The 27511-nt window shown below is 48.9% G+C and overlaps 1 protein-coding gene across 3 annotated transcripts; it reads left to right on the forward strand.

The window, feature by feature from the left end:
- On the forward strand, positions 1–27457 carry DNAJC5 (DnaJ heat shock protein family (Hsp40) member C5). 3 transcript variants are annotated; one of them, XR_013811235.1, is made up of 6 exons: positions 1–147; positions 24638–24755; positions 25491–25704; positions 26570–26741; positions 26825–26897; positions 27152–27457. XR_013811235.1 is itself a non-coding variant. In XM_079719238.1 (5 exons), exons 2-5 carry the CDS (start codon positions 24649–24651, stop codon positions 27253–27255), a joined length of 597 nt encoding a protein of 198 aa, XP_079575364.1. In that variant the 5' UTR covers positions 1–147; positions 24638–24648; the 3' UTR covers positions 27256–27457. The 3 variants fall into 3 exon arrangements, 2 of the variants coding, with proteins under 2 accessions (XP_079575364.1, XP_079575365.1); XM_079719238.1 differs by lacking the exon at positions 26825–26897; XM_079719239.1 differs by lacking the exons at positions 1–147; positions 26825–26897 and adding an exon at positions 15928–16105.
- The last annotated feature ends 54 nt before the right edge of the window (positions 27458–27511 follow it).

A 27511-nucleotide genomic window follows, 5' to 3' on the forward strand; every position in this document is an offset into this window, starting at 1 on the left:
TCTGCCGCTGCCCCAACCGCCGTCTCCGCTGCCGCCGCCGCCGCCGGGTTCCGAGGCGCAGCCCCGGCTGAGGAGCGCGTCGGCCGGCTGCCCAGCAGCGCCGCGCAGGGAGGAGCGGAGCCGGCGGGCGGGTGGGCAGACGGACAGGTGAGCTCGCGGCGGGCCGGCGGCCTCGCGTCAGGCCGGCCGGGCGGGCGGGCGGGCGGGGGTTCGGGGTGACGAGAGCGGAATGAGGGGGCGGGGGCGGGGCGCAAGGTGAGGGTGACGGGGGGTGGGGTGAGGGGGTGCGGGGTGGCACGGCGCGGGGTGGCGGGGCCGCGCGCCAGGAGGCGGAAATGGCGACGACCCTCCCTACCCCCTCGGGACCGGGGGCGGCGGCGCGGCCGGAGGAGCGGCGGGAAGGCCCAGGCCGTGCGCCGCGGTCGGGCCACCGGGCCCTTGCTTGGGGGCGGCCAGAGACCCGACGTGCGGCAGCCAAGGCCCCCCCACCCCCACCCCAGCGCAGCTCGCGCTCCGGGGCCGGGGTCTGCGCGGGGCGCCCCCGCCCCGGGGAGGGTCTTTGCGGTCCTGAGGGCCGAGAAGAGGGGCGCCGCCGGTCCAGCAGCCACGTAACCTGTGCCTGGGTCATTACGCTTTTAGCTCGCGGAATTGAGCTTTGTTCCTTGACGCGCTGTAGATTAATCTCGCGGGTGAAAATCATCTGGTTTGTAAGAAAAAAATGTTTTCTCTGCTCGCGAGGACATCTGAAGCAGTGCCTTGTGTTGTAGTCTTACCGAGAGAGGGTTAGGAACTCATTCCCGCGGGTTCGAACTTGTTTGTGTTGAGCGGCTGGATCAAGGACTCGCTTTTTCATGTGCCTAAGAGATGAGTTCTCAGAATTCGCTCAGTTGTGCTATGCAGGAAAAGAAGCAAACGTTTCTGTTTTATTTTCGTTTTCAGGCTTAGGTGTGATAGGGGTCATAGACTGAGAGGTGCTGTCCTGGACACCTTTGTCCTTACTATTTGTCTGTTTAAAAACTACCTTGCTGACATCGACAGTTATACTGCCCCGTCTTAAATCTGGTTGGCTGAAGGCAGAACTCTAGTCAAAGCTTCTGAGATTTTGTGTTCATTTATTTGCTTCTCTCTTGTTAAACGTGGTGCTGAGTTTCAGGATCGAGGCACCTGTCAGACTTTGAGAGATGAAATTATGAGGCAAGACTTATGGGCTTTCAGAAACTTCCTGAGAGCGTGCAGCTCTCCTTCCACCTGTGTCAGGGTTGCGGGACTTGGGGCACCTCTGATGGCACGTGGCCAAGCCAGGGGCTGAGTGGCAGGTGCTTCCAGCAGCACGGGGCTCTGAGGGGCACACGTGTTGCAGCACCCCCATGCCTGGCCCCCTTGGCCCTGGTGAAGTCAGAGCAGCCAGGGGTTGTCCGGTGAGCAGACAGTAGAGAGGCACGTGGAGGAGACAAGGCCTTGCTGGGGGATCTCAGCTGTGGAACCAGTGTGGCCTCGGATGGGGACCCTTGCGGGGCAGGGATGGGGACCCTTGCGGGGCAGGGATGCCTGTCAGGCCACCCCCATCCTCTGTGACCAGTCTCCCTATCACTGGCCCCCTGACTCACTCTGCGGGCCCCCCGCCACAGTGGCCTCTTGGCCAGGCTCTCAACAGACTCCTGTGCTCCGTCCCTGGCTGTACCCGGATCACTGGCGCCCTCACCCTTAGGCTCCGGGAGGGCAGGCCTTCCCTTACTGCTTTACCTGGAATTTCAGCTCGCCACTTCCTGTTTCCTGTCTCCCTTTCCTGCTTAGTTTTCCCACAGCACTTCATTCTTCTAATGTCCTGTTTAATATATTTATTATACTTAATGTTTTACTATGAGGTGAAGTCCACAGGGAGGCTGTTTTGTGCAAAGAACAGTGGCTGGCACGTACTGCGTGTCCAGGAAATACTGTTGGAATGAATGGAAGTGATGATCGTAGTAGCAGCTCTGCAATACAGTGACCTTGTCACTCGAAAGTCATTGTGGCTGAGTACTGAGTACTGTGGCTGGGTTCTGAGGCAGGTGTGTGGCAAGTCACCTCCCCTTTGGGAAAGGACAGCCAGTTAAGAGGAAGATCAGAAAGGTACTTAGGCTCTCCCTGTAAATCTTTTTGCAACTTTTAGTCTATAGTTAGTGCAGAATAAGAAGTTTTTTGTCAGATCTACCACTGGTAATGATGCTTTTAGAAATTGTCTTTGATTAACCCCCCAGAAAGTAAAACCCACATGCTAGTCCCAAATACTCAGTGACATTTGTTTTGTTTATAAATTCGTTTGTTTGTTTGTTTGTTTGTTGGCTGCATCGGGTCTCAGTTGCGGCATGCAGGCTCTTCGTTGCGGTGTTCCGTCTTCTCTCTAGTTGCGGCGCGCAGGCTCCAGAGCGCATGGGCTCTGTAGTTACGGCACGCGCGGTCTCTGGTTGTGGCACGCAGGCTTAGTTGCCCCGCAGCATGTGGGATCTTAGTTCCCTGACCAGGGATCGAACCAGTGTCCCCTGCATTGCAAGACCGATTCTTAACCACTGGACCACCAGGGAAGTCCCGACATTTGTTGATTAAATGGGTGAGATGGAGTAATCTGTTAGAACCACATGAAAGTGAGCTGTTCCCGAGGGCTGCTCTGAATCCTGATGTGTGACTGAAGGACTCAAGTCATTTCCAGAACTTTCACTCAGAGTGAATTTATGTTCTTGGTTTTTCACTCATTGTATTAACGTGGTGCTGGGACTGAACAGATACTGCATGTTTCTTGGCCCTTTGTGTTCTTGAGTCCCCCTCACTCGTGGAGGAAGGATGGCTCTGTGCTCAATGCTGAGCTACCCTGGAGACGTGTGCTTTTTGCGCAGTCTCAGACCTGGAACTTGGAGTCAGGCCTCTGCACTGGTTCCTGTGCTGACCTACCTGACACCACCAGGCAGAATCCCTAGCAAGCTGCTGACGGTGCATCTCAGAGCCCAGGTGTGACATGCCTGCCTTGGTCCTGGACTGTAGAAGATGCTCAGTAGGTGTTGGATGAATGACTAAAATTGAGGCTGTGAGGCTGGGAGTAAGGAGACGAGGTGGAATTTTATTTAAGGTGGGACTTTGCTTTTAAAGTCAGGAAATAAAATGAGCATGATTTTTTAAAAACATTTTTATTGGGGTATAATTGATTTACAAATGATTCTTTTTCTTTTTTTTGGCCACACTGCACAGCATGTGGGATCTTAGCTCCCCAACTAGGGATTGAACCCTGGGCTCCCTGCAGTGGAGGCCTAGAGTCTTAACCACTGGACCGCCAGGGAAACCCCAAAATGAGCATGATAGACACAGATATAATCGCCCTTGAAAAATTCCTTAACTCTTTTATAAAGTACTTTGTACAGGGTTTGGAGCATACAGTGCTGTAGGCAAACCATATCTCAGCCAATGAGGGCAGCCAGTTTTCCAGTAAGGAAACAGACCCTGTGTCTTCAGGGGACAGGTGTGGAGGGTGACGGCCAGCTCTTGCCCAGGAGGTGGACAGGAGACTCTTGGCTCTTGATGGTGCTCCCCATGCAGTAGTTAAAACTGCAGTGCTCCCCAAATGGGGCTTGTTTTTATGTTCTTATTGGATGGTCAGATCAGAGCATTCCTCAGCTGCAGACTCATCTCCTGCTCTGTCACAGTCCTTCCCTGTCTGTGTGTCAGCAGAATCTGTGCTAGACTTTCCTTCCTGAAAGAGGACGAGACTCGGGCTCACATGATGGGGCCCCACTAAGATGAGGGTCATGGTACCTGCCCTTACTGCCTGTTGGGGGAGTACAGGAGATGGTAAGTGGGAAGGTATGTCATCAACTGCTTCCTAAATCTTAAGTGACAAAGATGCTGAAAAATGACAGTAGTCATATTTTATGAAAATGCTATCCCTCATTTAAGGGAGGGAACTGTTGGGACTTCCCTAGTGGTCTAGTGGTTAAAACTCCAAGCTTCCAGTGCAGGGGGCATGTGTTCGATCCCTGGTCGGGGGATCTAAGATCCCACATGCCTGGCGGTGCGGCCAAAAAAAAAAAAAACATGAGGGAACTGTTATGCTTTTACTGTCCTGATAGCAAGGCCAGTGCTCAGGTAGTGACATCCCCTGAAGAGGATTAACAGCAGTCTGTTATTGGTCACTCGAAATTCAACCCAGAGGATTTAAGGATTAGATCACCAAACAATTTTTAGTTTTGATTTTGTCTTTTGTTGTCTTTGCATTAATTTTGTTTGAGGACGTTGTATGGGTGAAATGGTATGTTCTCTTGGTTATTAGTACTTGCAGACATTTAATAGGTTTTGGTCTTAGCAGGTAAGAGTTGTTTAAAATTCTAAGAGTTTTGCAAACATATTGGTAGCTCACATTGAAATTGCAGAAGTACAGAATTTCATTCTCCAAAGAGAGAGTATGTAGTGAAACCATACATTAAGTGGGTGTCACTGAAAATGCCTTCGTAAGTGGTTTGCTTTTCAAGGGTTGTCTGTATACATCGAAGGTCCACTTCACTCCAAAATCATACTCCATTGTAGGTGTATCTACATCACTGGTTTTTAGAACTTAGTTCTGTGGCAGAAACCGTAGTCTTTTTTTCCTGACATTAAACCCGACTAATATTTTCAAATTGTGTGATACATTGTGAGTGATCAGTGAATATTTCTTGAATGTATGAGTGTAAATGAACCTTGTTCATCATCATGAGTTACTTACAATTTAATATATATATTTTTATTTTTGGCTGTATTAGGTCTTCATTGCTGTGCGCAGGCTTTCTCTAGTTGCAGTGAGCTGGGGCTACTCTTCGTTGTGGTGCGCGGGCTTCTCATTGTCATGGCTTCTCTCGTTGCAGAGCACGGGCTCTAGGCGCACGGGCTTCAGTAGTTGTGGCTCGCGGGCCCTAGAGCGCAGGCTCAGTAGTTGTGGTGCACGGGCTTAGTTGCTCCACGGCATGTGGGATCTTCCCGGGCCAGGGATCGAGCCCGTGTCCCCTGCATTGGCAGGCGGATTCTTAACCACTGCACCACCAGGGAAGCCCCGAATTACTTATAATTTTATTGTGCTTTTAATTTCTCTACACTGAACAGTGTAACACCAGAAAACATGGCGGTGTACGCAATGAAATGTGCAGTCATTTGGTGTCTCCATTGCTGTGTTCTGAGGAATTCTGTGCCAGTTGGTTATAAAGTTGCAGGCCTGGAAGTCAGAGGATTGGAATGCTGACTTGCTACCCTGCCGGCTGAGCCCCGCCCTGGCTATCTCTGGGATGGCCAGCCCCGTTCTTAGAGAGCTCTCTGCCCTTCACCTCTGTTCTTTTCACTGGGTGGAGTGAAATGTGTTATAGTGAAGCCATCAGAACTGAGCTATCCTGCACTGTCTGGCCCTGTGGTGCTTCAGAGGTAATGAATTCGGGCGCTGGGGGTCCAAGACCGTGGGCTCCGTGTCACAGCCCCGACTGAGCTGGACTGGGCTCTGCAGAGGGAGCCTGTGCCACTGCCTGGCTTGTAGTTTTTTCCTTCTGCTATGGGAAGGGATTTGCAGCATAGCAGATGTTTGGTTTTTAGTTAGGTGGTGCCATTGAATTTTCCTTTATTAAAAAGGAGTGTCTTTAATTGTGAGAGGGTTTCTCTAAGATAAATAATAAAAAATTCTAGGTCAGAGAATACACACTTTATTATTTTTGCCATATATTGCTAAATTTATATTTCCTCCCGCAGTGTGTGTCTTTTCTTCTTCACCTACACAGGATTTTAACACTTTATATTTTATATTTTGCTGCTAATTTAGCTACTGCTGTAGGGTTTGATAATAAAATGTGAGATTTTTTCAGCCAGTTGCAATAAATTTTGCTGTGTCCTTTAAAATAAGAATTTTAAGTAAATTAAAAAATAAAGAGTGATAATTTAGTGATAAATAGGCTTTTTAAGACGCGTGAAACTAGGCCACATCTTTTTTTTTTTTTTAATTAACTGAAAAAGAAATTGTATTCCGGATAACAATTTTTACTGGACTGTATTTACCTGATACTTTGAATCATGAGGCTCATCACAAGTAAAGCTGAAATATTTTAATGCAATTTAATGGCCCAGTTTCATTTGGAGATGAAACTAGAACGTCTACAATTTAAGGATTATCTATGAAGTATTTCTTAACTTGTCGAAGCATAGTTGTCGTCTGTTGGAAACAGTTTGTTTTCTTCTAAATTGACTTAGAGGATGCCTCCCCTCCCCCTACAGCAAACCCTCTGAAGCAATCTGCTTGTGAGCAGGCCAGGGTTACTTAATATGCATCAGCCATAATCCCCAGGACAGCCTTGCAAGGTAGCTGTTATCCAATTGTATAGATAAGGAAACTGAGATTAACATATTTTCTCTAGTATGAAAGTGTGGTATTGAAGAATAAGCACAAATAATGCTGTCACACACCTTAAAATGACAACACGGAATTTACCTCTTAAAATGCTGTTTCTGTTGGTGACACTTTCTCTTGCATCATCCTGCCTGGTTGGGTGACCCTAACTGACTGTTTCCAACACTTCCTTCCTCCTGGTGTGTAGTATCCACGTGACTCCCACGCCTTTTTCATCTGCCCCTGTCCTTTCTTTTATAAAAATTGATCCGTGACAAGGGAACTGTAACCCATTATCTGAGGGGGCTGTCCTGGTGGCCGAGTAGGCCAGCCTGTCCAGCCAGCTCCTAACACCAGCTCATCCTCTCTCAGGCTGGTGGACTGCAGTGCACGTAGGCGTTAGGGGCGCTCTTGGACCTGCTCTCCTCTGGGGCAGCTGTGCAAACCGTTCTAAGTGCCTGTGATCTACCTTTTACTTGTGACATTCCTTAAACTGCTCACAGAGTCGCAGTGTCGTGCGGCAGACCTGTCACTTCATCAGAGCCCCCTGCTGCTCCCTGGAGTGGGCAGGGGTCTTTGACCTTTCCTCACCCCAGAATGACCATCCAGCTTACGAACAGCTCACCTCTTTGTGTGGTCGCAGGGGCAGAGCGTGTTTCAGTGAATAGCAGCTCGGTACAGCCTTGCCTGAGTAGATGCCTGCCCCGTAAAGCCTTGAAGGCAGGTCTTTTCCTATATTTTTAAAAGGCAAAGGACACAATAAGGCAAATCAGTGAAGTACGGATTTTACATCTAAAATGTATGCAACAATAATTAATATTAGTGTTCAAGCTGAGAGTCAAAGTATAACCTGCATAACTTTTATTCACCATTATAAACTTTGTGTATTTATTTTAGTTTAAAAACACAGTAAAGGGTTAATATAGTACCTTATTTAGATAAGACTTGTAGGTTAGTACAAGAAAATAAGTTATTTGTGCTCAGGGCAGGGAAAACTTACTCCGCTTTGTAAAATGGTTACCGACAATCAGTCGAGTTGTACAGCACTTGGAGTCAGACGTGAATTTGCATCACGGTCCTGCTGACCCCTGGCACAGTGGCCTCGAGATGACTCAGTTTCTGGGCCTTAGTCTTCTCATCTGTATGTTGGAGGCCGTAATAGTAATGGCTCGTGTTAATCTTGTATCCGGCACCGTTCTCCGCATTTCACACGACTTGATCACGGACACACTGTGCCAGGCTGTCTGCAGCCCCACTGGACGAAGAGGAGATGAAGCTGTTGAATAACTGCCCAGGTCACTGAGTCCATGTGTTGCAGAGCCAGGCTCCAGCCCAGGCAGGTAGCCCAAGAGCTGCACTCTCACCACCCACTGGACTGGGCACCTGCCCCACAGGCTTCTTGGTCCAGAGCATGTGTGCCCCTAAGTTCCTGCACATGGTAAGCACTCCCTAGGTTGTAGGTACCATGTTGGTAAAATTACAGCAGTAATCATAAGTTCTGTCACCAGTACAACTGTGATAGCACATGCATGTGTCTTGACACGCTTCTGACATCGGGGGTCTCTCTACACTTGGCTCGTCCTGGGGTAATTCGTGCAGCTCATACTTGGTTTCGTACTAGATTTGATGGAATGGTTGGTTTTGGTCATCGTTGCAGGGTCCATTGCTTCATCAGAGGCAGTCAGTCCAGCAGTGGGAACCCTGGGCGGCCCCCTCCCCAGGGGCTTTCACATGGGGCAGCCCTGGCTGGGGCGTCCCAGTGCAGCGTGGTTTCTAGTGGATGCGTTTCGGGACACGTTCCTGCTGGAGACACAGAAGATGTCGTGGCTGCATCTGCTGCGTTTGATGAACTTCGACCCGCTTTGTGTGTCTTAGGCTTCTGCTCATTCTGGAGTTGGAGTGTCCAGTCCCCTTCCTGGGGGCGGAGCTGCCCCCAAGGTGGTGGGTCGTTGGGTTGTCAGTGTCACACAGTGCACTGCTCTGAGCACTGTGGGCTCTCCCGGAAGCGTTAAGTAGGTCTCTTAGCCTATGTGTTCCTGTGTGACCGTGACTTTGGTCACAAGTGTTTTCACGTGATATTCAAAGTTGAGGATTTGAATGTCGTGATTGTCTCTAGATAGTAAGAAGTCCTTCCTGGTGAGCGTTCACAAGAGTGGGCCTGCACCTGGTTGCCAGTCAGCGTTACGCCCTTTCTGTCACGATACAGATACCTCCAGTTCTCCAGTCTATCTGCTGATCCGCAGGCCTGGTCCGCGGAGGGCCGGGGGCCGCAGGTGGCTGCCTGGGTTGAAGGGTACCTGTGACTTCAGTACGTGAGATTGTAGGGGTTGTGAGGTTAGAATACCAACACCCAGAAAGCTCCCCTGCTCATTACTTTTATAAGAAATACTTTTGCCTTCCACTGTCTAGTTTCATATTTAGCTTTGAGAATATGTTAAGGTTTTCTGGAAATGTTTGGTCATAGCACTGGTCTGCCTAGAATCTCTTTCTGCAGCCTCGTGCGTAGGTGAGTACCTGTTGGCTCCAGTGCTGTGATGATGGAAATGTCACCTGTGTCTGTCGGTCATGTTCTGGTGTCAGGGCTCCAGCTTGTTTTGGGCCCGCTTTACACAGAGGCAGTGTCGCCCTGTTGTTTGCACCTCAGGGATGCTGAGCAGGCAGGACCAGGAGGGCCAGGTTGGAAGTGAGGCTCTCCCGTCCACATTGGGCCATAGGCAGCCTCCTCTCTGAGTCACAGGCTTTTGAGAGTGTTCAGGTTTTTTTGACTCTCCTTGTATTCAGACACATAGTTAGAGTTGTTTTGCTCAACTTCTGACCTTTTCCTTTTGACTGACTGTATGTAAGCATTAGTTGATGAAAGAAAATCCTTATTTGGTTTCTGGACATAAGTCACTACTGATAAAATTAATTCCATAGACCATACTGAATGCTCGGCCGGTACTGGGGCATTCGCTCAGTTTATACCTCAGAAGGGCTTAGGGTGTGGCCATGCTGGGGCCTTTCAGCTGCCCCGGGGGTGTCTGCTGAGCCCTTGTTGGTCAGCGTGGTGCTCCCTCTGTGAGGGCCGAGTGTTCAGTGTCTTTAGTACTGGAATACATGCTCTTTTTGTGACCAAGCATTGTGCTTATTGTTAGGTGAAAGTGCTGCTTAGTTACTGTTCTTTGGTAGGTTGGCCCGTCTCCCTGGGGTTCAGACCCATTCTCTCTCGTGCTTTGATGATTGGCGGGGAGCCCTTCTTCAAGACGGATCCGTTTGACGCTAATTCTCTCTTTTTGTCTTAAGGCTCGGCATCACTGTTGCTTTTTATTTTTCTTAGAATTAAGGAAGAAAGATGACATCTTTAGGGGTTCCTCTATTTTCCTGAAGAATTTAGGAATTCTTTACGTTTGAAATTCATTTTAAGTTAGGAGTAAAGGTAACAGACGACTATGATACTCAGCATCGTCCCTTTTACCCCTTCCACGTTTGTTGACTCTTGCTTACAATTCTTCAGATATATCTGTGAAGGTCATTGATGGCTGTTTCCTTCTAATCTGCAGTGTATTAATCTTTTCCTTCTGGAACAGATAATGAGTTCAGAGTCATGCATTCAAACCACTGGTTTTCCACCGTGTTCTGCGTGTGTCCCCAGCACTGGTAGGAGTTGGCCCTCCCTTGCCTGAGGAGGTGAGGTGCTCCAGACCCAGCTGGTTCCCCACCCCCAATATTTATTTATTTATTTGCCTGCTCTGGGTCTTAGTTGCCACATGCATGTGGGATCTAGTTCCCTGACCAGGGGTTGAACCCGGGTCCCCTGCATTGGGAGCGCAGAGTCTTAGCCACTGGACCACCAGGGAAGCCCCGCCCCCCACCAGCTGTTTCTTGAATGTCCTTTTTCCAAGGTTAATCACGGATTTTAAATGACGATTCCTTCAAAGAAGAGAGGTCAGCTGTCTTTGGAACACCAGTTGTACTTCATTTTTAGTATCTTTAATTTCAGTGAAGTTTTTCTTCTGTGGGGCCAGGCCCCAAGTGTGGGAAGCTATGCAGCCGTGCCCGCACCAGGCTGCACCCCATCCCCTCCCCGAGGTGCTGGCTCACGGTCACTGCATCGCACCTCATGGCTGTGTCCCGACTCATCACCTGGCGGATCCCCTGTTCCTTCTGCCCTGACCCGACGTAGCAGCGTCTTTGTCCTCCTGGCCCAGCGTAGCTGCGCTTACCTCTTGTCTCGTGTGTGGCAGGACTTGGTCCTGCTCCATCAACAGCGTGCATCGTGCTCTCGCTAACTGGAGGCTGTTGGCCTTTCTTCCTTTCTTCCCTTCTCCTCCTCTGACTCTCATTTGTCCTTTTACTTTTACATTGTCAAGAGAAATTTACGTTGTGTTTTGTAAACATAAAGTTGCTTGTCTGTAAGTTTATTGCTGAAAATCCATGAACTGTTTACGTTATTCCCACTGGTGGAAACCATGTTTATTACGGAGCCTGGGCCCTGCTCTGATGACGTTTTCCTCCTAGACTAGTGCCTCTCTCCCCCCAGGTTCCTAACAGTCTTTTTCTTACATTATTAGCCTTTTTATTAGCTTCTGTATTTTCCGACTACCCATGATATGATGTATTATCTTTGTGGCCTGGGACTTTCTTTACTCTGGGCACTCTGTCCTCCTACCCCTGGCAGCACAGTGGCTTTCAAGGCTGCCTGTCCAGCCACATTCCTGCGATGACCAGCGGTGGGCGGGGAGGCTGGAGCGCCTCATGGCAGCCCTAGAAACCTCTGCACCTCGGAGGGGCATCCCCAGAGACAGTGAGAGGCCCTGGTGTGGCCTTCCCACCATGCCTGTCCCAGGGGACACGGGGCAAACCATGGGATTACCTGCTCATCGCTTTTATTTTATTTTATTTTTTATGTTTTAGTTTTTTGGCCCCGAGGTGTGTGGGATCTTAGCTCCCCGACCAGGGATCGAACCCACACCCTCTGCATTGGAAGGCGAAGTCTTAACCACTGGACTGCCAGGGGAGTCTCTGTTCATTGCTTTTAAACCCACCTTGTCTTTGTAATGGATGCTTGTATTAAAATATGATTGTTTTAAGTATTATTTAATGATGTGTGTAGAAGTAACAGAATTTGTAGCTTTTGTAAAAATTTTTGAGACTGCTTCAGGTAATTTTGGAGGTTTTTGAATAAAGTACTCTGAGAATGGAACCAGATAGAGAGCCCTCACCACCACCCATAACCCTCCCCTGTGGGAGTTAGAGTGCACCCGCAGGTCCCAGGGGAAGACTGGACATTCTGTGGGGTCGTCTGGGACTTTGGGGCTGGCATTGCTCCGACGAGTGATGCTGGTCTGTGTCTCATGCTGGGCCCAGGTTAACCCCAGATGGAGCGGATGACCTGTGGGTGACAAAACTTTAGAATAAGGTGTAGGAGAATTCACTTTGGATTTTGGGATGGAGAAGGATTTATTGAACAAAAAAGAGAAAAAATATGTTCACAAAGATTTGATATATTCATTTACATAAAAATTAAATTGTGAGAGGGAATTCCCTGGCAGTCCAGTGGTTAGGACTCCGCGCTTCCACTGCAGGGGGCACGGGTTCAATCCCTGGTCAGGGAAGTAAGATCCCGCATGCCGTGCAGTGTGGCCAAAAAAAAAAGAAAAAGTGAGAGGTCTGTTGCATGATAATGTGCAAATAGGTAACACTACTGAACTGTACACGTAGGAGTGGTTAAGGTGGTCAGTCCTATAGTTTTTACCACAATAGAAAAATGTGTGAACTTGTGTTTATGATAAGTAAAAAGAGATGGGTGGGAAATCGGGAAGCCTGGGGGCGCCCGTCATTGTGGGGTGTGGTCATCTGGGTAGCGGGTGGTCTGCCCCTTCTCTGGGAGCCTGAAGTTCCACTTGCAGGTACACACCCTACAACAGTTCTTCCTAATCTGTTTGTGGTGAAGGACCAGATTTTATTTGTTTTAACTTCCATTGTGTCGCAGGCTGATAGTTTTGTAAACTACAGTGAAAATGACTAGCTAGAAGAATAAGTCGCAAACAAAACAAAAAAATGCAAGCCCAGATATTTTTATTTTTACGTTTTTAAAATAAACATACAGTAAAATTGACCCTTTTTTTTGATGTACGGTTCTCTTGAGTTTTAATACATAGAGATTTGTGTAACCGTCGCCCTGCTCAGGCTGTGGAACACGCTCATCGGTACCCACCCCCCACGCCCACGGCATCCACCGTTCTGCTCTCTGTAGGTATAGCTGTCTTTTCAAGAATGTCGTGTTCGTGGAATCAGAGAGCTGGCAGCCTCTGCGGCCAGCCTCTGTCACTCAGCGCTGTGTTACTGAGAATCCTCCACATCGTGTGACGGACGCCTCGTTCCTTTCTGCTGCCGGGGGCGCTCCATTGTGTTCACCTTCCGATTTGTTATCCTTTCACAGGGACATGTGTGTTGTTTCTGGGTTTAGCGATTATAAATATTCATGTACAGGTTTTCCATGTGAACATTAATTCCCATTTCTCTTGAATAAATGCTCAGGAGCGGGAGGGCTGGGTCATGTGAAAGCCTATCTTTAACTTTATAGGAAACTTCAAACTCTCTTCCAGAGTGGCTGCCCCATTTTGTGTGCCACCAGCAGTGTACGGGGTCTAGCCGTTGTTCACCCTCACCAGCACTGGGTGTTGTCTGGTTATTTTTTAAGCCATTCTGATACATATGTAGTGGTATCTCATTGTAGTTTGAAGTTGCATTTCCCAAATGAGTAGAGATGTTGAGTATCTTCTCCTGTGCTTATTTGCTATTGCTCTGACAGTTGGGTAAGTCTTGCTGTCAACTTCTGCCCTTAGCACTAACCTGAGCTGGCAGGGCATCACCCCGTGCCTGGCACTGCCCTAGAGAAACTGTAGGTGGGAATTGCTCAGAAGGTTCAGAGGACCCCAGTAATAGCAAAACCTGGGAATGACCAGGCATCCTCCAGTGGAAGAATGGATTGATAAGTTGTGGTCTGTTCCCAAAATGGAATTTGTCCAGTACTAGGAATGAGTGAACTATAGATATATCCAGCAATTTGGGAGAATCTTAGAAATATATTGAGCTTCAAAAACAAGTCACGGGCCAAAAAAAAAAACAAGTCACGGGCCAAAAAAAAAAACAAGTCACAGAAGGCTGCATACACAGTGTTAAGACCATTTTTTTAAAACAAGGTCTTATTTATTTATTTATTTATGGATGCATTGGGTCTTCGTTGCTGCACACGGGCTTTCTCTAATTGTGGCAAGCGGAGGCTACTCTTTGTTGCGGTGCGCGGGCTTCTCATTGCTGTGGCTTCTCTTGTTGCAGAGCACAGGCTCTAGGCGCACGGGCTTCAGTAGTTGTGGCACACGGGCTCTAGAGCACAGGCTCAGTAGTTGTGGCACATCGCCTTAGTTGCTCCGTGCCATGTGGGATCCTCCCGGACCAGGGCACAAACCTGTGTCCCCTGCACTGGCAGGTGGACTCCCAACCACTGAGCCACCAGGGAAGCCCCCAAGACCATTTTTTTAAGCTCAAAAAATTAAAACTAAATAGTGTTTAGGGAGAAATATATGAGGTAAATTTCTTTAAGCAAGGGATTGTAATAAATATTGCTTCAAGGTAATGTATATGGGGAGAATGCAGGAAGTTTCAAAATTATTGGTAATTTTCTAGTTTTTAAATTGAAGGATGGGATCATGGTGTTTATTTTATCATGATGCATCATGACTTATATGTGCCATATCTCCCCTTCTGTGTATCAAATATTATATAAAATATTTAAAATAGAGCCAAGGGACTTCCCTGGTGGCCCAGTGGATAAGACTCTGTGCTCCCATTGCAGGGGGCCTGGGTTCACTCCCTGGTCAGGGAACTAGACCCCACATGCATGTTGCAACCTTTAAGAGTTTGCACGCCACAACTGAGGAGCTCACGTGCTGCAACTAAGGAGCCCGCCTGCCGCAACTAAGACCCGGCGCAACCAAGAAAGGAAGGAAGGGAGGGAGGGGGATTAAAAAAAAAAAAACAGAACCAAAGTAGCCTTCCTTTTAAGACGTTTTCAAGTCTGTTCTTCCAAAGTTGGCATATGATTTTTCCAAAGTTGGCATATGATTTTTTCCTGCAATAGTAGATTGAATTCAACAGCAACTCTTAATAAACATTCAGTGCATGCTGATATTACACATGGAGATACAAGAGTCAGAATACACATCTCTTTCCCCTGAAGATGTCTTCTCAGGAGCATAGACGTGCCCTGTGAGCACAGGGATTTTTGTCCGTTTTGTTTATTTTGTTCACTGCTGAATCCCCAGCTTTGAGAGCAGAGTGTGGCACATGGCAGGTACTTCCTAAACATTCGTTGAACAAATAAACAACGCAGAGACATATGCTCAAGGCTCAGGACGGCTCCATAGAATGTGATGGGCTCTGCTGTGCATCCATGGAGCAGGCGCCAGGACTGGCCTTCTGGGACCAGGGATGTCGCTTCAGGGTCGGAGGTCTAAGCAGGGGTGCCACGTAGGAGGGGGCAGGACGTTGAGGAGACCCCCGGTGCTCAGGGTCGGCAGCACTGCCTCTGCCTGAGAGCGAGCTGTCAGGCCGTGAGGCCCAGTGGGCGCAGTGGCAGGAAGAGGCTGGTGTCAGACAGGGTCTGTGTCCAAAAGGACCTTGTAGGGCAGGCCCAGGAGCTGGGATTTGGTGCTGCAGCCAGTGGGCTGCTGGGGAAGGACCTGAATGGGGTGGCGACAGGAGCAGAGCCGAGCCTCACAGACGTGTCCTGGCGGCTCTGCGGGAGGACAGGCTGCGTGTCCTCCAGGAAAGCCTCCCCTCACCGGGCCCCTGCCTCCCAGGGTTGGCGAGCTTGGACTGGTTTAAAGCCCATTTTCCCCTGCTCATGTGTGGCTTGTCTGCCCCGCAGTGTGGAGGAGCCCCAGTACTCTTGCTAGCAGCACCAGGACGCACTACAGATTTGCAGAACGTGCCCATTGTTTGTTTGTTTGTTTTTACGGTACGCGGGCCTCTCACTGTTGTGACCTCTCCCGTGGCGGAGCACAGGCTCCGGACGCGCAGGCTCAGCGGCCATGGCTCACGGGCCCAGCCGCTCCGCGGCATGTGGGATCTTCCTGGACCGGGGCACGAACCCGTGTCCCCCGCATCGGCAGGCGGACTCTCAACCACTGCGCCACCAGGGAGGCCCCCATTGTTTGTTTTTAAAGGTATGTGTTACTAAAAATGACGCAGCCTAAAGGTCAGGATCTAACCCTCCTGGAGCCAAGGCTGGGAGCATAGCTAGGATGGCAGTTTCTGAGTTATAGCAGGTGCAGCTCAGGTAGATGTGGCTGCTCCCCAGGTGCTGACATGGACCTCGGGGATGCCTTTGAAATTTAATCGAAACGGGTTTAGGAAAAACCAAAATGCTGAGGTGCTCCCTCAAATAGCAGATGCGACATTTCCTGGTGGTCCAGTGGTTAGGACTTGGTGCACTCGCTGCTGTGGCCCAGGTTCAATACCTGATTCACGTGGAACTTAGATCCTGCAAGCCACACAGTGCAGCCAAAAAAATACAAAACAAAACAAATAACAGGTGCTGGACTCCTGGACTCCTCAGGCAAAGACTAGTCACCAACTCAGCACAGCTGGCCTGTTCCTGGACCTTGAGGCTGGTGGCAGAGGACACCTGATTTCCCCCGTGACACTCTAGTGGAGCCTCCTCACGGCGTTGAGCTTGGAGCTGTGTGCCTGTGGCGCCAGGTATTGGGGAGATGGGGGGAATCGAGGGAAGCAGAAGACAGGTCACAAGACAATGGGAGAAACCACCTCTGGGGAGGGGAGAGCGCTGACCAGGTGCAAAGGGGATGGTCTTCAGTTTGTCACTTGTGGGACATTATGTTTAGGATGACCTTTTGTCCCGCTTTGGAAAAATGTTTATTTCTTTTAAATCATTAAAGTATACCCGATCACTATAGAAAATTAAGAAGGATAAACAACAAGGTGCTACTGTAGAGCACAGGGAACTATATTTGATATCCTGTGATAAACCATAATGGAACAGAATATGAAAAAGAATCTATATATAACTGAATCACATTGCTGTACAGCAGGAATTAACACATTGTAAATCAACTATACTTCAATGAAATAAATTTTAAAAAATAAAATGAGAATAAACCTCAAAAAAAGAAAATTAAGAAAATAAAATATTAAGACACCTGGTTTTGAAAAAAGTTGATTTTAATGCTTTAAAAACCCCACAAAACTCGATTCTTTCTCTCTCCCCTTCACTGTCTTCCACCACCTTCTGCTTGACAGGAGCCTCCTAGGTGCCTTTCCCAGTACCACACATGCTAAGAATGAAGTCAGATCTGTCCATTTGCAGTTCACGTCTCTCTCTTAGTTACAAGACCGTGTCCCAACTGAGCAGGAAACTTAAAAGTGCGTATTTCCTGGCAGTGGGTAGTTTCTAACTAGAATGTTAACTTTTGAAACGTGTGTGAAAATGATGTAGAAATTTACCTTTAATAATTTTTATGCTTGGACAGCACTTATTTCATTTTCTGACTCAAAATTATGAAATACCAGTTTGAATCATGTTCATAGCAGCTATTTTATTCTTAAAGGGCCAGACGGTAAGTATTTTCGGCTTCCTGGTGACACAGTCTCTGCTGAGAGCAGCCACAGAATGACAGGCAAACGGATGCTTTTCTGTGTCTCCATGAAAGTTGTAAAAACAGGCAGCCTGCCATCACAGATTAGAGAATTTTATGTTTCACTTGGTTCTCTTGTAGTATCTAATTAATGTTGAGAACAAATCACATTAATTACAACAGCTGCTCTTTTTACTGCAGGTAAACTTGACATACAGTGAAAGGCACAGATCTTAACTGGATTTCAGTGAGTTTTGGTGTGTACACTTGTGAGATCACTCTTGCATTTAAATTAAGAATATTCCTGCCTCCTAGGAGGTCCCCTTACCTCCCTGAAACAGTCGCTTTTCTGGTTTATATCACGACATTGTTTTTCCTGTTCTTAATCTTTGTACAAATGGAGTCATTTTGTGTTTAGCTTGTTTGCGTAACACATTGTGTTTGAGAAACACATTGTGTTTGAGATTTATTGATTTCATTGCTGTGTCAGTGTGTTATCCTTCTTTTATTGGTAAGTAGTGTTCTGTATAGAATAGACCAGGAATTGTCAGTCCTTCTGTTGATGACCCTGTGTGGTGTTTGCTTTTCTTAGAGCTCATGCTGCCCACTTCACATAAGGCGTCCATTTCTCCCCCACCCCTGCTTCTCTGTGCGAAGGTGTCCTGTTTGTCTTACTTGGAGCACAAACCCCACAAGCCAAGGTTGATCAGTTCCTGCTTCCAGCAGTCCTGTGTATTTTTTAAAAAGAAAGAGGAAAAGATCATCTATTAGCTACATGCTTATCGCTTCCAGTGGCCTTCATTCCTTCTAAAGACGCTGGTTTCTATCTGGTGTCGTTTCCCCTCCGTCCAGGTAACTCTCATTGGTGTTTCCTGAATTTTAGGTTTTTGTGATGGGTTCTCTTAGTCTCTGTAGGAGAACGTCTTCATTTCAGCCTTTGTTTCTAAGGGGTGTTTTTTCTGGAAGTAGAATTCTGGTCGGACAGGTATTTTATCTGAGTGCTTTCAAGTTGGGTACCACTGCCCTCTGGGTCCTGTGATCTCTACCGAGGAGAGTCTGGCTCACACGCTCGCCCCTCTGCACCACGTCCAGTTTCTCTTGGTCTCTGGTTTTCAGCAGTGTGACTGGTGGGCCTGTGCGTGATTCTGTCCGTATTCTTTCTGTCTTCTGCAGCCAGGTGATCCTACAGTGGGCCTCTGCTGCTCCCATCACAGTGTTCTTGGGGAGCTGTGCTCACCCTGATTTAGGGTGTCTTCCCGCCCCAACACTCCCCGGCATCAGGGGTGGTGTCTCCTGCCCAGCACCCGGCGTGTGCATGAATGCTTTTGAACCCATGATGCTGGAGAAGGGTAGACGCCCTTCAAGACAGACGTGTGTCCTCTGAACAGAGTCATCGTCGTTGGAGCCCCAGCAAAGCACATTGAAAGTCGTCTTTATTGCTTGGGCGTAGGGTTGCACTGTCGCTGTGCCGGAATCCGTACCCGCCAGCGGTGACAGGAGCGGGGTGTCTTCCTCGGGGGAAAGTTTGTATCTGATGCAGTCAGTGGGCTCTCCTCGTCTCAGTGGAGAAACTCACAAAGTAAGGGATCTCGGTTCTCTGTTCTTTGGTATGAAGATATTATCAGGGTCATTGTTCCGTATTACATGGGAACCCAAGATTCCAGTTGGAAAAACCCTCAGAAGCCAGAGCTAGTGGTGCTTAAACCATGATCTAAAGTAAGAAGAGTGACTGACGGGGGATGACAATGAGTACTCTTGGATGGTTTATGTCAAAAATGCCAGCACCTCGTTCACAGCTTTTCCAGCAACTTTTCAGGGTGGGCGCTGTTGCTACTGTCTGGCCTAATTGCTTCACGTTGCAACAAGTTTCTTTGGATTTTGCCATCTTGATTGGAAATGCATATTCACAACATTTCTTGCCCACGTCTTCGTTTTGTATTTGTGCAAAGTTAACTTTGAGGACCGAAAAAGAGTCACAGTAACTAAGCTGACACTTGCCCACAGCACACAAATGTAAGTGCCTGTTCACAACACCCAACTTCCCTAAAATAATTCACAAGAGAGCCATTACTTGACCCCTGGGGCAAGGGTTGTGCCTGCTTCTGTAATTAAGTCAGGTTTATGGGTGCACAGTTGTGCCCATTCTTTTAGACATTGTGTGCTTCCATGCTTCAAAGGCAGAGCTGAGAACTCGGGACACGGAGACTGTATGGCCCACAAGACTGAAATATTACTATCTTGCCCTTTACCAAAAAGCTTGCACACCTGCTTCTAGAGTAATAATACTTTGACGAATAGCACCAAAGTAAGCCTTGGTGTTAAAGTCTGTGCTGACTTTTACTGTCCCCAGCTTTCTCTTTTCTGGTGTTTGACTTCTTGGCTTAGACATAATTAAATTAGGCTTGAGCTGTCCAGACCCATTGCTATGCTGTCAGTGATTTCATTAAAATATAAGGAAGTTTATTTAGTCTCTCACTCTTACTGTTTGTGATGTCAGAAAAGTCTAATGATTGAAAATTGGGTTGGAGGGAGTCCACGTGAGGATGTTTGCTGGTTCTTAGGAGAACGTGGAGTTGACTGGACCCTGGTTGGCTGGATCCTCCGTCAAGACCCCTTTGATTGGCTAGTAGTCAAAACAGATCCCCAGATGGACAGCTTGCTCTTGAACTCAGATGACAAGGGATTCTGTAGGGACTGTTGGAGACTTGCTGGCTGTGAGAGGGAAGTTAGTGCACAGGAGTGTGGGCCAGACTCCTGGGGCTAAAGGACCTTGTTGGCCAGGAAGGCTGGGTTCTCGGTACCCGCGACAGTCCGACATGCTAAAGTCGTGTGTCCTGGAAGTGACTTGTGACAGAGCCTCTAGGAGGGCAGACGTGCGTCTGGAAGCACAAGGAGAACGACAACTTTGTAGTTTTTATAAAAAAGATACATAGATTTATAAAAAGTTCATGCAATGCAGAAAAGGCTACAGAAGAAAATGATTTTAAAAATCAAACAATAGTATGGGAATAGGTAAAGAAATGGTAGACAACAAAGAATAAGTCTTTTAACCTCTGCTCCCTGGTTCTTCCCAGAAACAACCAGATTACCAGATACTTACCTTCCGAAGATATTCACATCCTCTTTTATTTTATTTTTATTACTTTTAAAATTTTATTTATTTATTTATATTTTATTTTTGCCTGCGTTGGGTCTTCGTTGCTGCGTGCAGGCTTTCTCTAGTTGTGGCGAGCAGGGCTTCTCTTGTGGAGCACGGGCTCTGGGCACGCGGGCTTCAGTAGTTGTGGCACGCGGGCTCAGTAGTTGTGGCGCACGGGCTTAGTTGCTCCGCGGCACGTGGGATCTTCCCAGACCAGGGCTCGAGCCCGTGTCCCCTGCATTGGCAGGCGGATTCTTAACCACTGTGCCACCAGGGAAGTCCCCACATTGTCTTTTAAACAGAAGCGTTCCAGTTTCCCTCGAATTTGGCAAACAAAAGATCACGGTGATACTAGAAACTGCTCCTCCCTCACCACAGCAGACCCGCCCCCTTAACCAGGGGCACCCGTGTGCCGGGGTCCGCTGGGGCCGTGGGGCTGCACACACTTTGCCCACCTGTGTCCTGACCCGCCATGGGGGCCAGGAGGTTTGCGGGGGGTTTGTTGCTGGAGCTCCTGCTGCTCCTCAGTCGGGATCTTGCATTTCTGTGGGTTTGTCGCCTGCCTGCAGCGCTGTTGCCCCGGCTTCCGTTGTTGATGACTTTCCTCTGGTTCACGTCTTCACTGGCTGGATTTTATCACCAAGTCGTGTTTTCTGGAAGCTCTTGGTTCCACACGTTCTTGAATCCACATGAGCACTAACCTGTCCTCTGTGTGGGGAGAGCTTGCCTGATGGTGTCAGTGTCCAGGCAGAATGTTTCGCGTTGCTCCACCACATTCTGGCACCGAGTGTCACAGGGTCGCGCCACACCTGGTGGGGGAGGGAAAGCTGCCGGGCACTAAGGACTGGGAATGCAGAACCTGATTTTTAATCCCTGGGGTTGAGGAGATATGTTTATTATTAAACAAGTATTGGCCTTTGAAGTTTGGTCATAGTTGCTGGCAGTTCATTGAAACTAAGAAAATTAATTCTGGGACTTCCCTAGTGGCGCAGTGGTTAAGAATCCGCTTGCCAATGCAGGGGACACGGGCTCGAGCCCTGGTCTGGGAAGATCCCACATGCCGCGGAGCAACTAAGCCTGTGCGCCACAACTACTGAGCCTGCGCTCTAGAGCCTGTGCTCTGCAACAAGAGAAGCCACCTCAATGAGAAGCCCGCGCACTGCAACAAAGAGCAGCCCCTGCTCGCCACAACTAGAGAAAGCCCGCGCACAGCAACGAAGACCCAACGCAGCCAAAAATAAATAAATAAAAAATTTTAAATAGAACAAAATATACAAAGCATTCTTAAAACTCAGCAGTAGAAAACAACAACAACAAAAAACAGAAAAGAAAATTAATTCTAAGGTTTTGAAAGTCAGTGATCTGTCTGTACCTGTGAACAAGCAGGTGATGAACCACAGTGACTAGCTTACCTAGTCACTAAGCCAGGTGTGTGCTGGTGTTTCTTAGGGTGGTTCTGTCCTAGACTAGGAAGTGTTGCCCCTTGTTGCAAGAACGTCTGTGATCTCTGGTGCAAGCGGTGCTGGAGAATCATGACTTAAATGCGAAAGTTCCACAGGGAATTCTTTTTAATCAAATTAAGTAGCTGACTGCCTCTAGACGTCTCAGATAATCATATAGTTACTCCTATAAGCAGATACAAAAGTATTTATTGATATTTTCCTGTGGATGGGCTCTCAAAGCGCTATTTAGTAGGCACTGAGTAACTGAGAATACAAAATAATTTGTCAGAGTTGTATTTTCCATAACAGTACCTAAGGACCAAAAAAATTACTTAGCCAAGTAGTAATTAAACTTGACAAAGTCTTGGTACTTCTGTTGTGGAGTAAATGGACAGAATTCCTAGTAATGGAGACTTGACGAGAATGTGTTCCGTCCTCAACATCACTGAGGGTCCCTGGGCTCTGTGCAGCCCTGCCATGGGGCGGGGGGTAGGGGGCGTCCTTGTGTCCATCCAGGTGAGGAGGGAGGCTCCGAGCACTGCAGCGACTTGGCCACGCCAAGCAGCTGGAAGCTGTCGGAACTGGGCTTAAGATTTCTCACACCCTGATTCCAACCAAAGCCCACCATCTCTGGGATTGAAGTGAGGTGTTTTAATTTCCTGCCCTCAGCTGTACACCACCGTCTCTTATGCTTCGTGCCAAGGTGGCTGACCTGGTGTCCCTCAGCCAAGAGACCGTGCCTTTCGGTTTGGGTTCAGGTCCTGACTTCACCTCTCTGTGTATCTGTCTCTCTGTCTGTGACATAACCGTCGGAGTGCCTGCGTTGTGAGGCTACAGGGGGCCAGGGGAGCCCAGCCCCTGCGGAACCCAGTCTGGAGGGAGTTCATGTGTGTGTCCTGTGTTGTGATCAGAAGTGACCATTGCCACCTGCAGGAGGGGGCACTCCTGGGCCGCTCCCCCGCAGGCCGGGACACCACCACTCCTCTTACCACATCTTTTCCTGTTTCTTGATTTCCTTCCACATTTTGTTGAAATACTCCTCAGATCATTGTTTCATTGAAGATGCGCGAGCAGTACTTTTCCCAGACTCTTGCGTTTGTACGTTCTTCTGACTTTACACTTTCTTGATAGTGGAATCCTAAGATGAAACTCCTTTCTCCTTAGGATTCGGAACGTGTTTTGTTTGGGGAAGTTCTTGGCGCCCAGGATGTTGAAGTGTGGCCTTGGTGCCCTACCTGGTGGGGCCTCAGTTCGCACACTTGTGTTTTCTTTCAGCTCTAGTTTTGTTTTCAGTTGACTATTTTTTCTCAGTTGTCTGTATTCTTTGCCTTTCAAATTCCTGCCTGGCAGATTTTCTCATTTTCTGTTTTCTCTGTGCTGGTTCCGTTCAGACGCTTCCTGAATTGTGCCTTCTCTGTGCTCTGGCCTTCAGCCGTTTCAGGCATATCGTTGTACCCGTCTGCTTCGTTGACAACTTCACTGCTCAGATAGTGATTTCCAGAGACTGTCTTATCCTTCTGTGCTCCTTTTTCTTCACAGCTTATTGTAATCTCAGTCTCTGAGGATAGCAGAACTATTGTTTAAGGCAGTTTTAGGTTTACACAAAAATTGAGGAGAATGTACAGAGAGTTCCCTTGTACTCCCTGCCCGCCCCAGTCTTACAGTTTATTAGCATTGGTGTGGTACGTTGTTTTGAGTGATGCTCCAACACTGATACAGAGTAACTCAAGTCTGTAGTTTACATCAGGGCTCACTCTTAGTGTTGCACATTCTGTGGGGTTTTTCAAACGTATAATGACATGTATCTGCAATTGTAGTATCAGAATAGTTTCACTGCCCTAAAAATCCTCTGTGCTCTGCCTGTTCATCCCTCCCTCTCCCAACCCCTGGCAAACACTGATCTTTTTACTGTCTCCATAGTTGTGTCTTTTCCAGAATGTCAGAGTTGGAATCATATAGTCTGTAGCTTTTTCAGATTGGCTTCTTTCACTTAAATGCATTTAAGCTTCCTCCATGTCTTTTCATGGAAAACACAAGTTTGCTGAATAATATTCCACTGTCTGGATGGACCACAGTTTATTTATCCAACACCTGCTGAAGGACATCCTGGTTGCTTCTCTGAGTTTTGGCAACTATGAATATATCAACTTATTTTTACGTAGTAGCCTATAATCACATGCAGATTATTAGATCAGTAATGAGTTTAGAAATTATGTCCGTCCTCTTTTCTTTGAACTGCATGTTATTTAGAAGTGTATCGTTTAATATTTAAACACTTGAGGTTTTCATAGATATTTTCCTTTTGGGTCTCTAATCTGTTAGGGTTGGGGGCATACTGTGTATGATTTCAGTCCACTTAAATTTGTTAAAACTTGTTTTAAGGCCCATCATGTGGTATGTCTTGGTGATTTTTAAAAAGTGTAAGTTCTGTGGATGTGGGGTGTCATAGCGGTAATTGGGTCATGGTGGTTGATAGTGTTCTTTAGACTGTCGGTATTTTTCCTGATTTTGTGTGTGTGTCCTGTCAGTTTCTGAGAGAGGGGTGTTAAGATTTTTGTGACTGTGAAGTTGTCTGCTTCTCCCCTTATTTCAGTCAGCACTTGCTTCATGTATTTTGAGGCTCTGTTTTTAAAGTGTCTCTCGCAGACAGTGTCTAGTTGGGTCTTGCATTTTTTTATCCATTTTGACAATCTCTTCCTCTTAATGGAGTTTTTGGTCTATAGAGATTCATTTTCATTTTCCCTTCAGCTCTCTAGCTTTGCCTCCTTATGTCTTCATTTAGAGGTTGCCCAAGGGATTGCAAAAAACACACTTAAATTTTTTACAGTCTACTTAGGGTGACAGTAGTGTAGCACAGTTAGAAACTGCCCCTTACCCCCATGTGGGACCACACCTCCTTCCTGCTGTAGTTGAATGTGTTATATTGGTGTACATTGGGACCCCTACAAAGTGCTGTGACTTTTTTGCTTAAAATAGTCAAATGGAATCAAGTCCATCAGCTCTGCGCTTAGAATTTTTATCTGTACTTTTTGATGTTTCCTCTGCGTTCTCCTTGTAGACTAGCCTGCCATGGCAGACCAGAGACAGCGCTCACTCTCTACCTCTGGGGAGTCCCTGTACCACGTTCTGGGGCTGGACAAGAACGCAACCTCGGATGACATTAAGAAGTCCTACCGGTAAGAGGCCTGGGCCCGGGGCGGGCGTTTCCCGCCCCTCCTGTCTTTTATCTGCATGTGTTTCCCCAGCCTACTCACTGTTTCACTGGTAGCCATTCCATTGCATCTTTGTGTGTGTAGTGTGTCCCCTTATAGCTTACGATTATTACCTTAATGTTTTCTTGGCAACAAAAAAATAGCAATTTGTGGGTCATGCGTACTCCCTACCCTGGAACAGACGGCTCGGGGGGCAGGTCTGGATGTGCTGAGCTGTGATGGCAGGGTCTCCACACCCCGGGGTAGCCTTGCCACGTGGCTGAGCTGGCCCCTCCCGTGCGGTGTCTCTGAGCAGCTGCCAGAGACCGACACTGTCGTCAGTGCAGACAGTTGACACAGCCCTCTGTGTTCTCAGCTTATCTCCTTATCAGTACAATAAAATGCCTGTGCTGCACGCTCCTTGCCTGTCCCTCCATTTGGCAAATGTACAGTCAGGACGCTAGAGGGCAGCAGCGGGGTTGGAAGTTCTTGGGAGTGCCCGCAGGTCAGCTCTGCCCGCCGGGCACTTGCTGCTCTGTGGATGGTTCAGGACGGGAGGTTTGCCCTGAGACAGTTGCAGAGATTTCTGTTGAGCCTGGCGTTCTCTAGTTCTGTGGCTGGTTGGAAAGGGAGGTGGTGACGGGTAAACATTCCTCTGCTGGCCCTCCATCCGGTGGATGAGCATGAGACGTGAGACCAACAGATGGTTTTGGTTTGCAGGAAGCTGGCCTTGAAATATCACCCTGACAAGAACCCAGATAACCCAGAGGCCGCAGACAAGTTTAAGGAGATCAACAACGCCCACGCCATCCTGACGGACTCCACGAAAAGAAACATCTACGACAAGTACGGCTCGCTGGGGCTCTACGTGGCTGAGCAGTTTGGGGAGGAGAACGTGAACACCTACTTCGTGCTCTCCAGCTGGTGGGCCAAGGTGAGGGCGCAGCTCCCGCACTCGCATCCTGCCAGGTAGATCTGGGCACGTGGTGGGCTCCTTGTCCCCGTAGATACGGGCAAAGGCCCGGTCCCAGCGGATTGTAGCTGGCCTGTGGCCTGCCTGCATCCAGCCCGAGCGCACAGAGCGAGGTCCGTGCTGAGTGGTGGCATCCACAGCATTTTCTTTCGTGAGTCGCTGTGGTAGAAATAGGAGACGAGCTTTTTCATCACTTTGTGGATAGATTTATTTTTGTGATTAGGGAAGACTTATTAGAAATATCTAGCTTGAGAAACTTCTGAAAAAAACATTATTGTTTTATATTGTAACATTACTTGGTTTCCTGATTCTATCCAAAGCATCTCGGGACGTAAGTCCCGAGGGTATGGCTCACTGCAGGGCGCTGAGCTGTCGGAAGCCGGTCTGGCAGCGGCCAGTCAGCCCTCCTCCCCTCTCAGAAGTTACCCTTTTTTTGCGGTACGCGGGCCTCTCACTGTTGTGGTCTCTCCCGTTGCGGAGCACAGGCTCCTGATGCGCAGGCTCAGCGGCCATGGCTCACGGGCCCAGCCGCTCCGCGGCATGTGGGATCCTCCCGGACCGGGGCACGAACCCGTGTCCCCTGCATCGGCAGGCGGACTCTCAACCACTGCGCCACCAGGGAAGCCCAACCCTTCTTTACGCAGCTGGTCTCCTCCTTCCTGCCTTCCTGTCTTCCCGTGTTCAGTGCTTTCTTTATTCTCCTTGATCTGGAAAAGAGTCTGCTGCTGGTGTGAGGACCCCTCTGTGACCCTGGCGGCGGGGGCGTGGGCGCAGGGTGAGAGCTGCGTCCCGGCCTCGCCACACAACCACGTCCCCCCGCCCCCAGGCCCTGTTTGTGTTCTGCGGGCTCCTCACCTGCTGCTACTGCTGCTGCTGCCTCTGCTGCTGCTTCAACTGCTGCTGCGGAAAGTGCAAGCCCAAGGCGCCTGAGGGCGAGGAGACCGAGTTCTACGTGTCCCCCGAGGACCTGGAAGCGCAGCTGCAGTCCGACGAGAGGGGTGAGTGTGCCCGTTGCCCGGGGCGCGTGTGAGGGGCGGGGCCGGAGTGGGCCCTGAACGTGTCGCCCTGTCTCGTCAAACAGGAGGGCACTGACACTGTGCGGGAGTGTTTGTGGTGGCGGCGGGACGGTTGAGGTGTGAACGTGGACGCCGGAGGTAAAGCAGGCGCGGTGGGCTGTCCCCGCCGCGGACTGTGGTGGCTCAGTAGGCGGGGAGGGCCGAGGGCCGAGGCCGCTGAGGAAGGTCGTGTGGGGCGGAGGTCCTGCCAGCCTCGCCCCGCCCTGGGCGCTTGTCTTACGACCTCCGACCCCGGTCGAGCCACCAGGTGGCCGAGCGGGTCGCCCAGAGACCGTGTCGGGGGCCGAGAGGCCCACCGGCCCGACCTGAGGCCGCGCGTCGCTTGCTTGCAGAGGCTGCAGACACGCCAATCGTCGTCCAGCCGGCGTCCGCCACGGAGACCACCCAGCTCACAGCCGACTCCCACCCCAGCTATCACACCGATGGGTTCAACTAAATTCAGGAGAAGCTGTGATTCGAGGGTCAGTCAGCACCCAGCCACTCGACCTTAGAATCATGGACTGTAGTCCCAGAGGTGGGGCGGGAGCCGCCCTGGCCCCGGGAGGGCAGCGCCAGCCCGCCTCTGTGCCCGCCCACCCGCCGATCCCTGACACACGAAGTGCGTAGCATGCAGTGTTTAAAGCAGTTTAGCTACGGTCTTCTTCTTCTGTTGTTTCCTTTTTTAATAGCATGTGCGGGGTTACGTTCCATGT

Source organism: Hyperoodon ampullatus (assembly GCF_949752795.1).
Source record: "Hyperoodon ampullatus genome assembly, chromosome: 14".
Lineage (NCBI taxonomy): Eukaryota > Metazoa > Chordata > Mammalia > Artiodactyla > Ziphiidae > Hyperoodon > Hyperoodon ampullatus.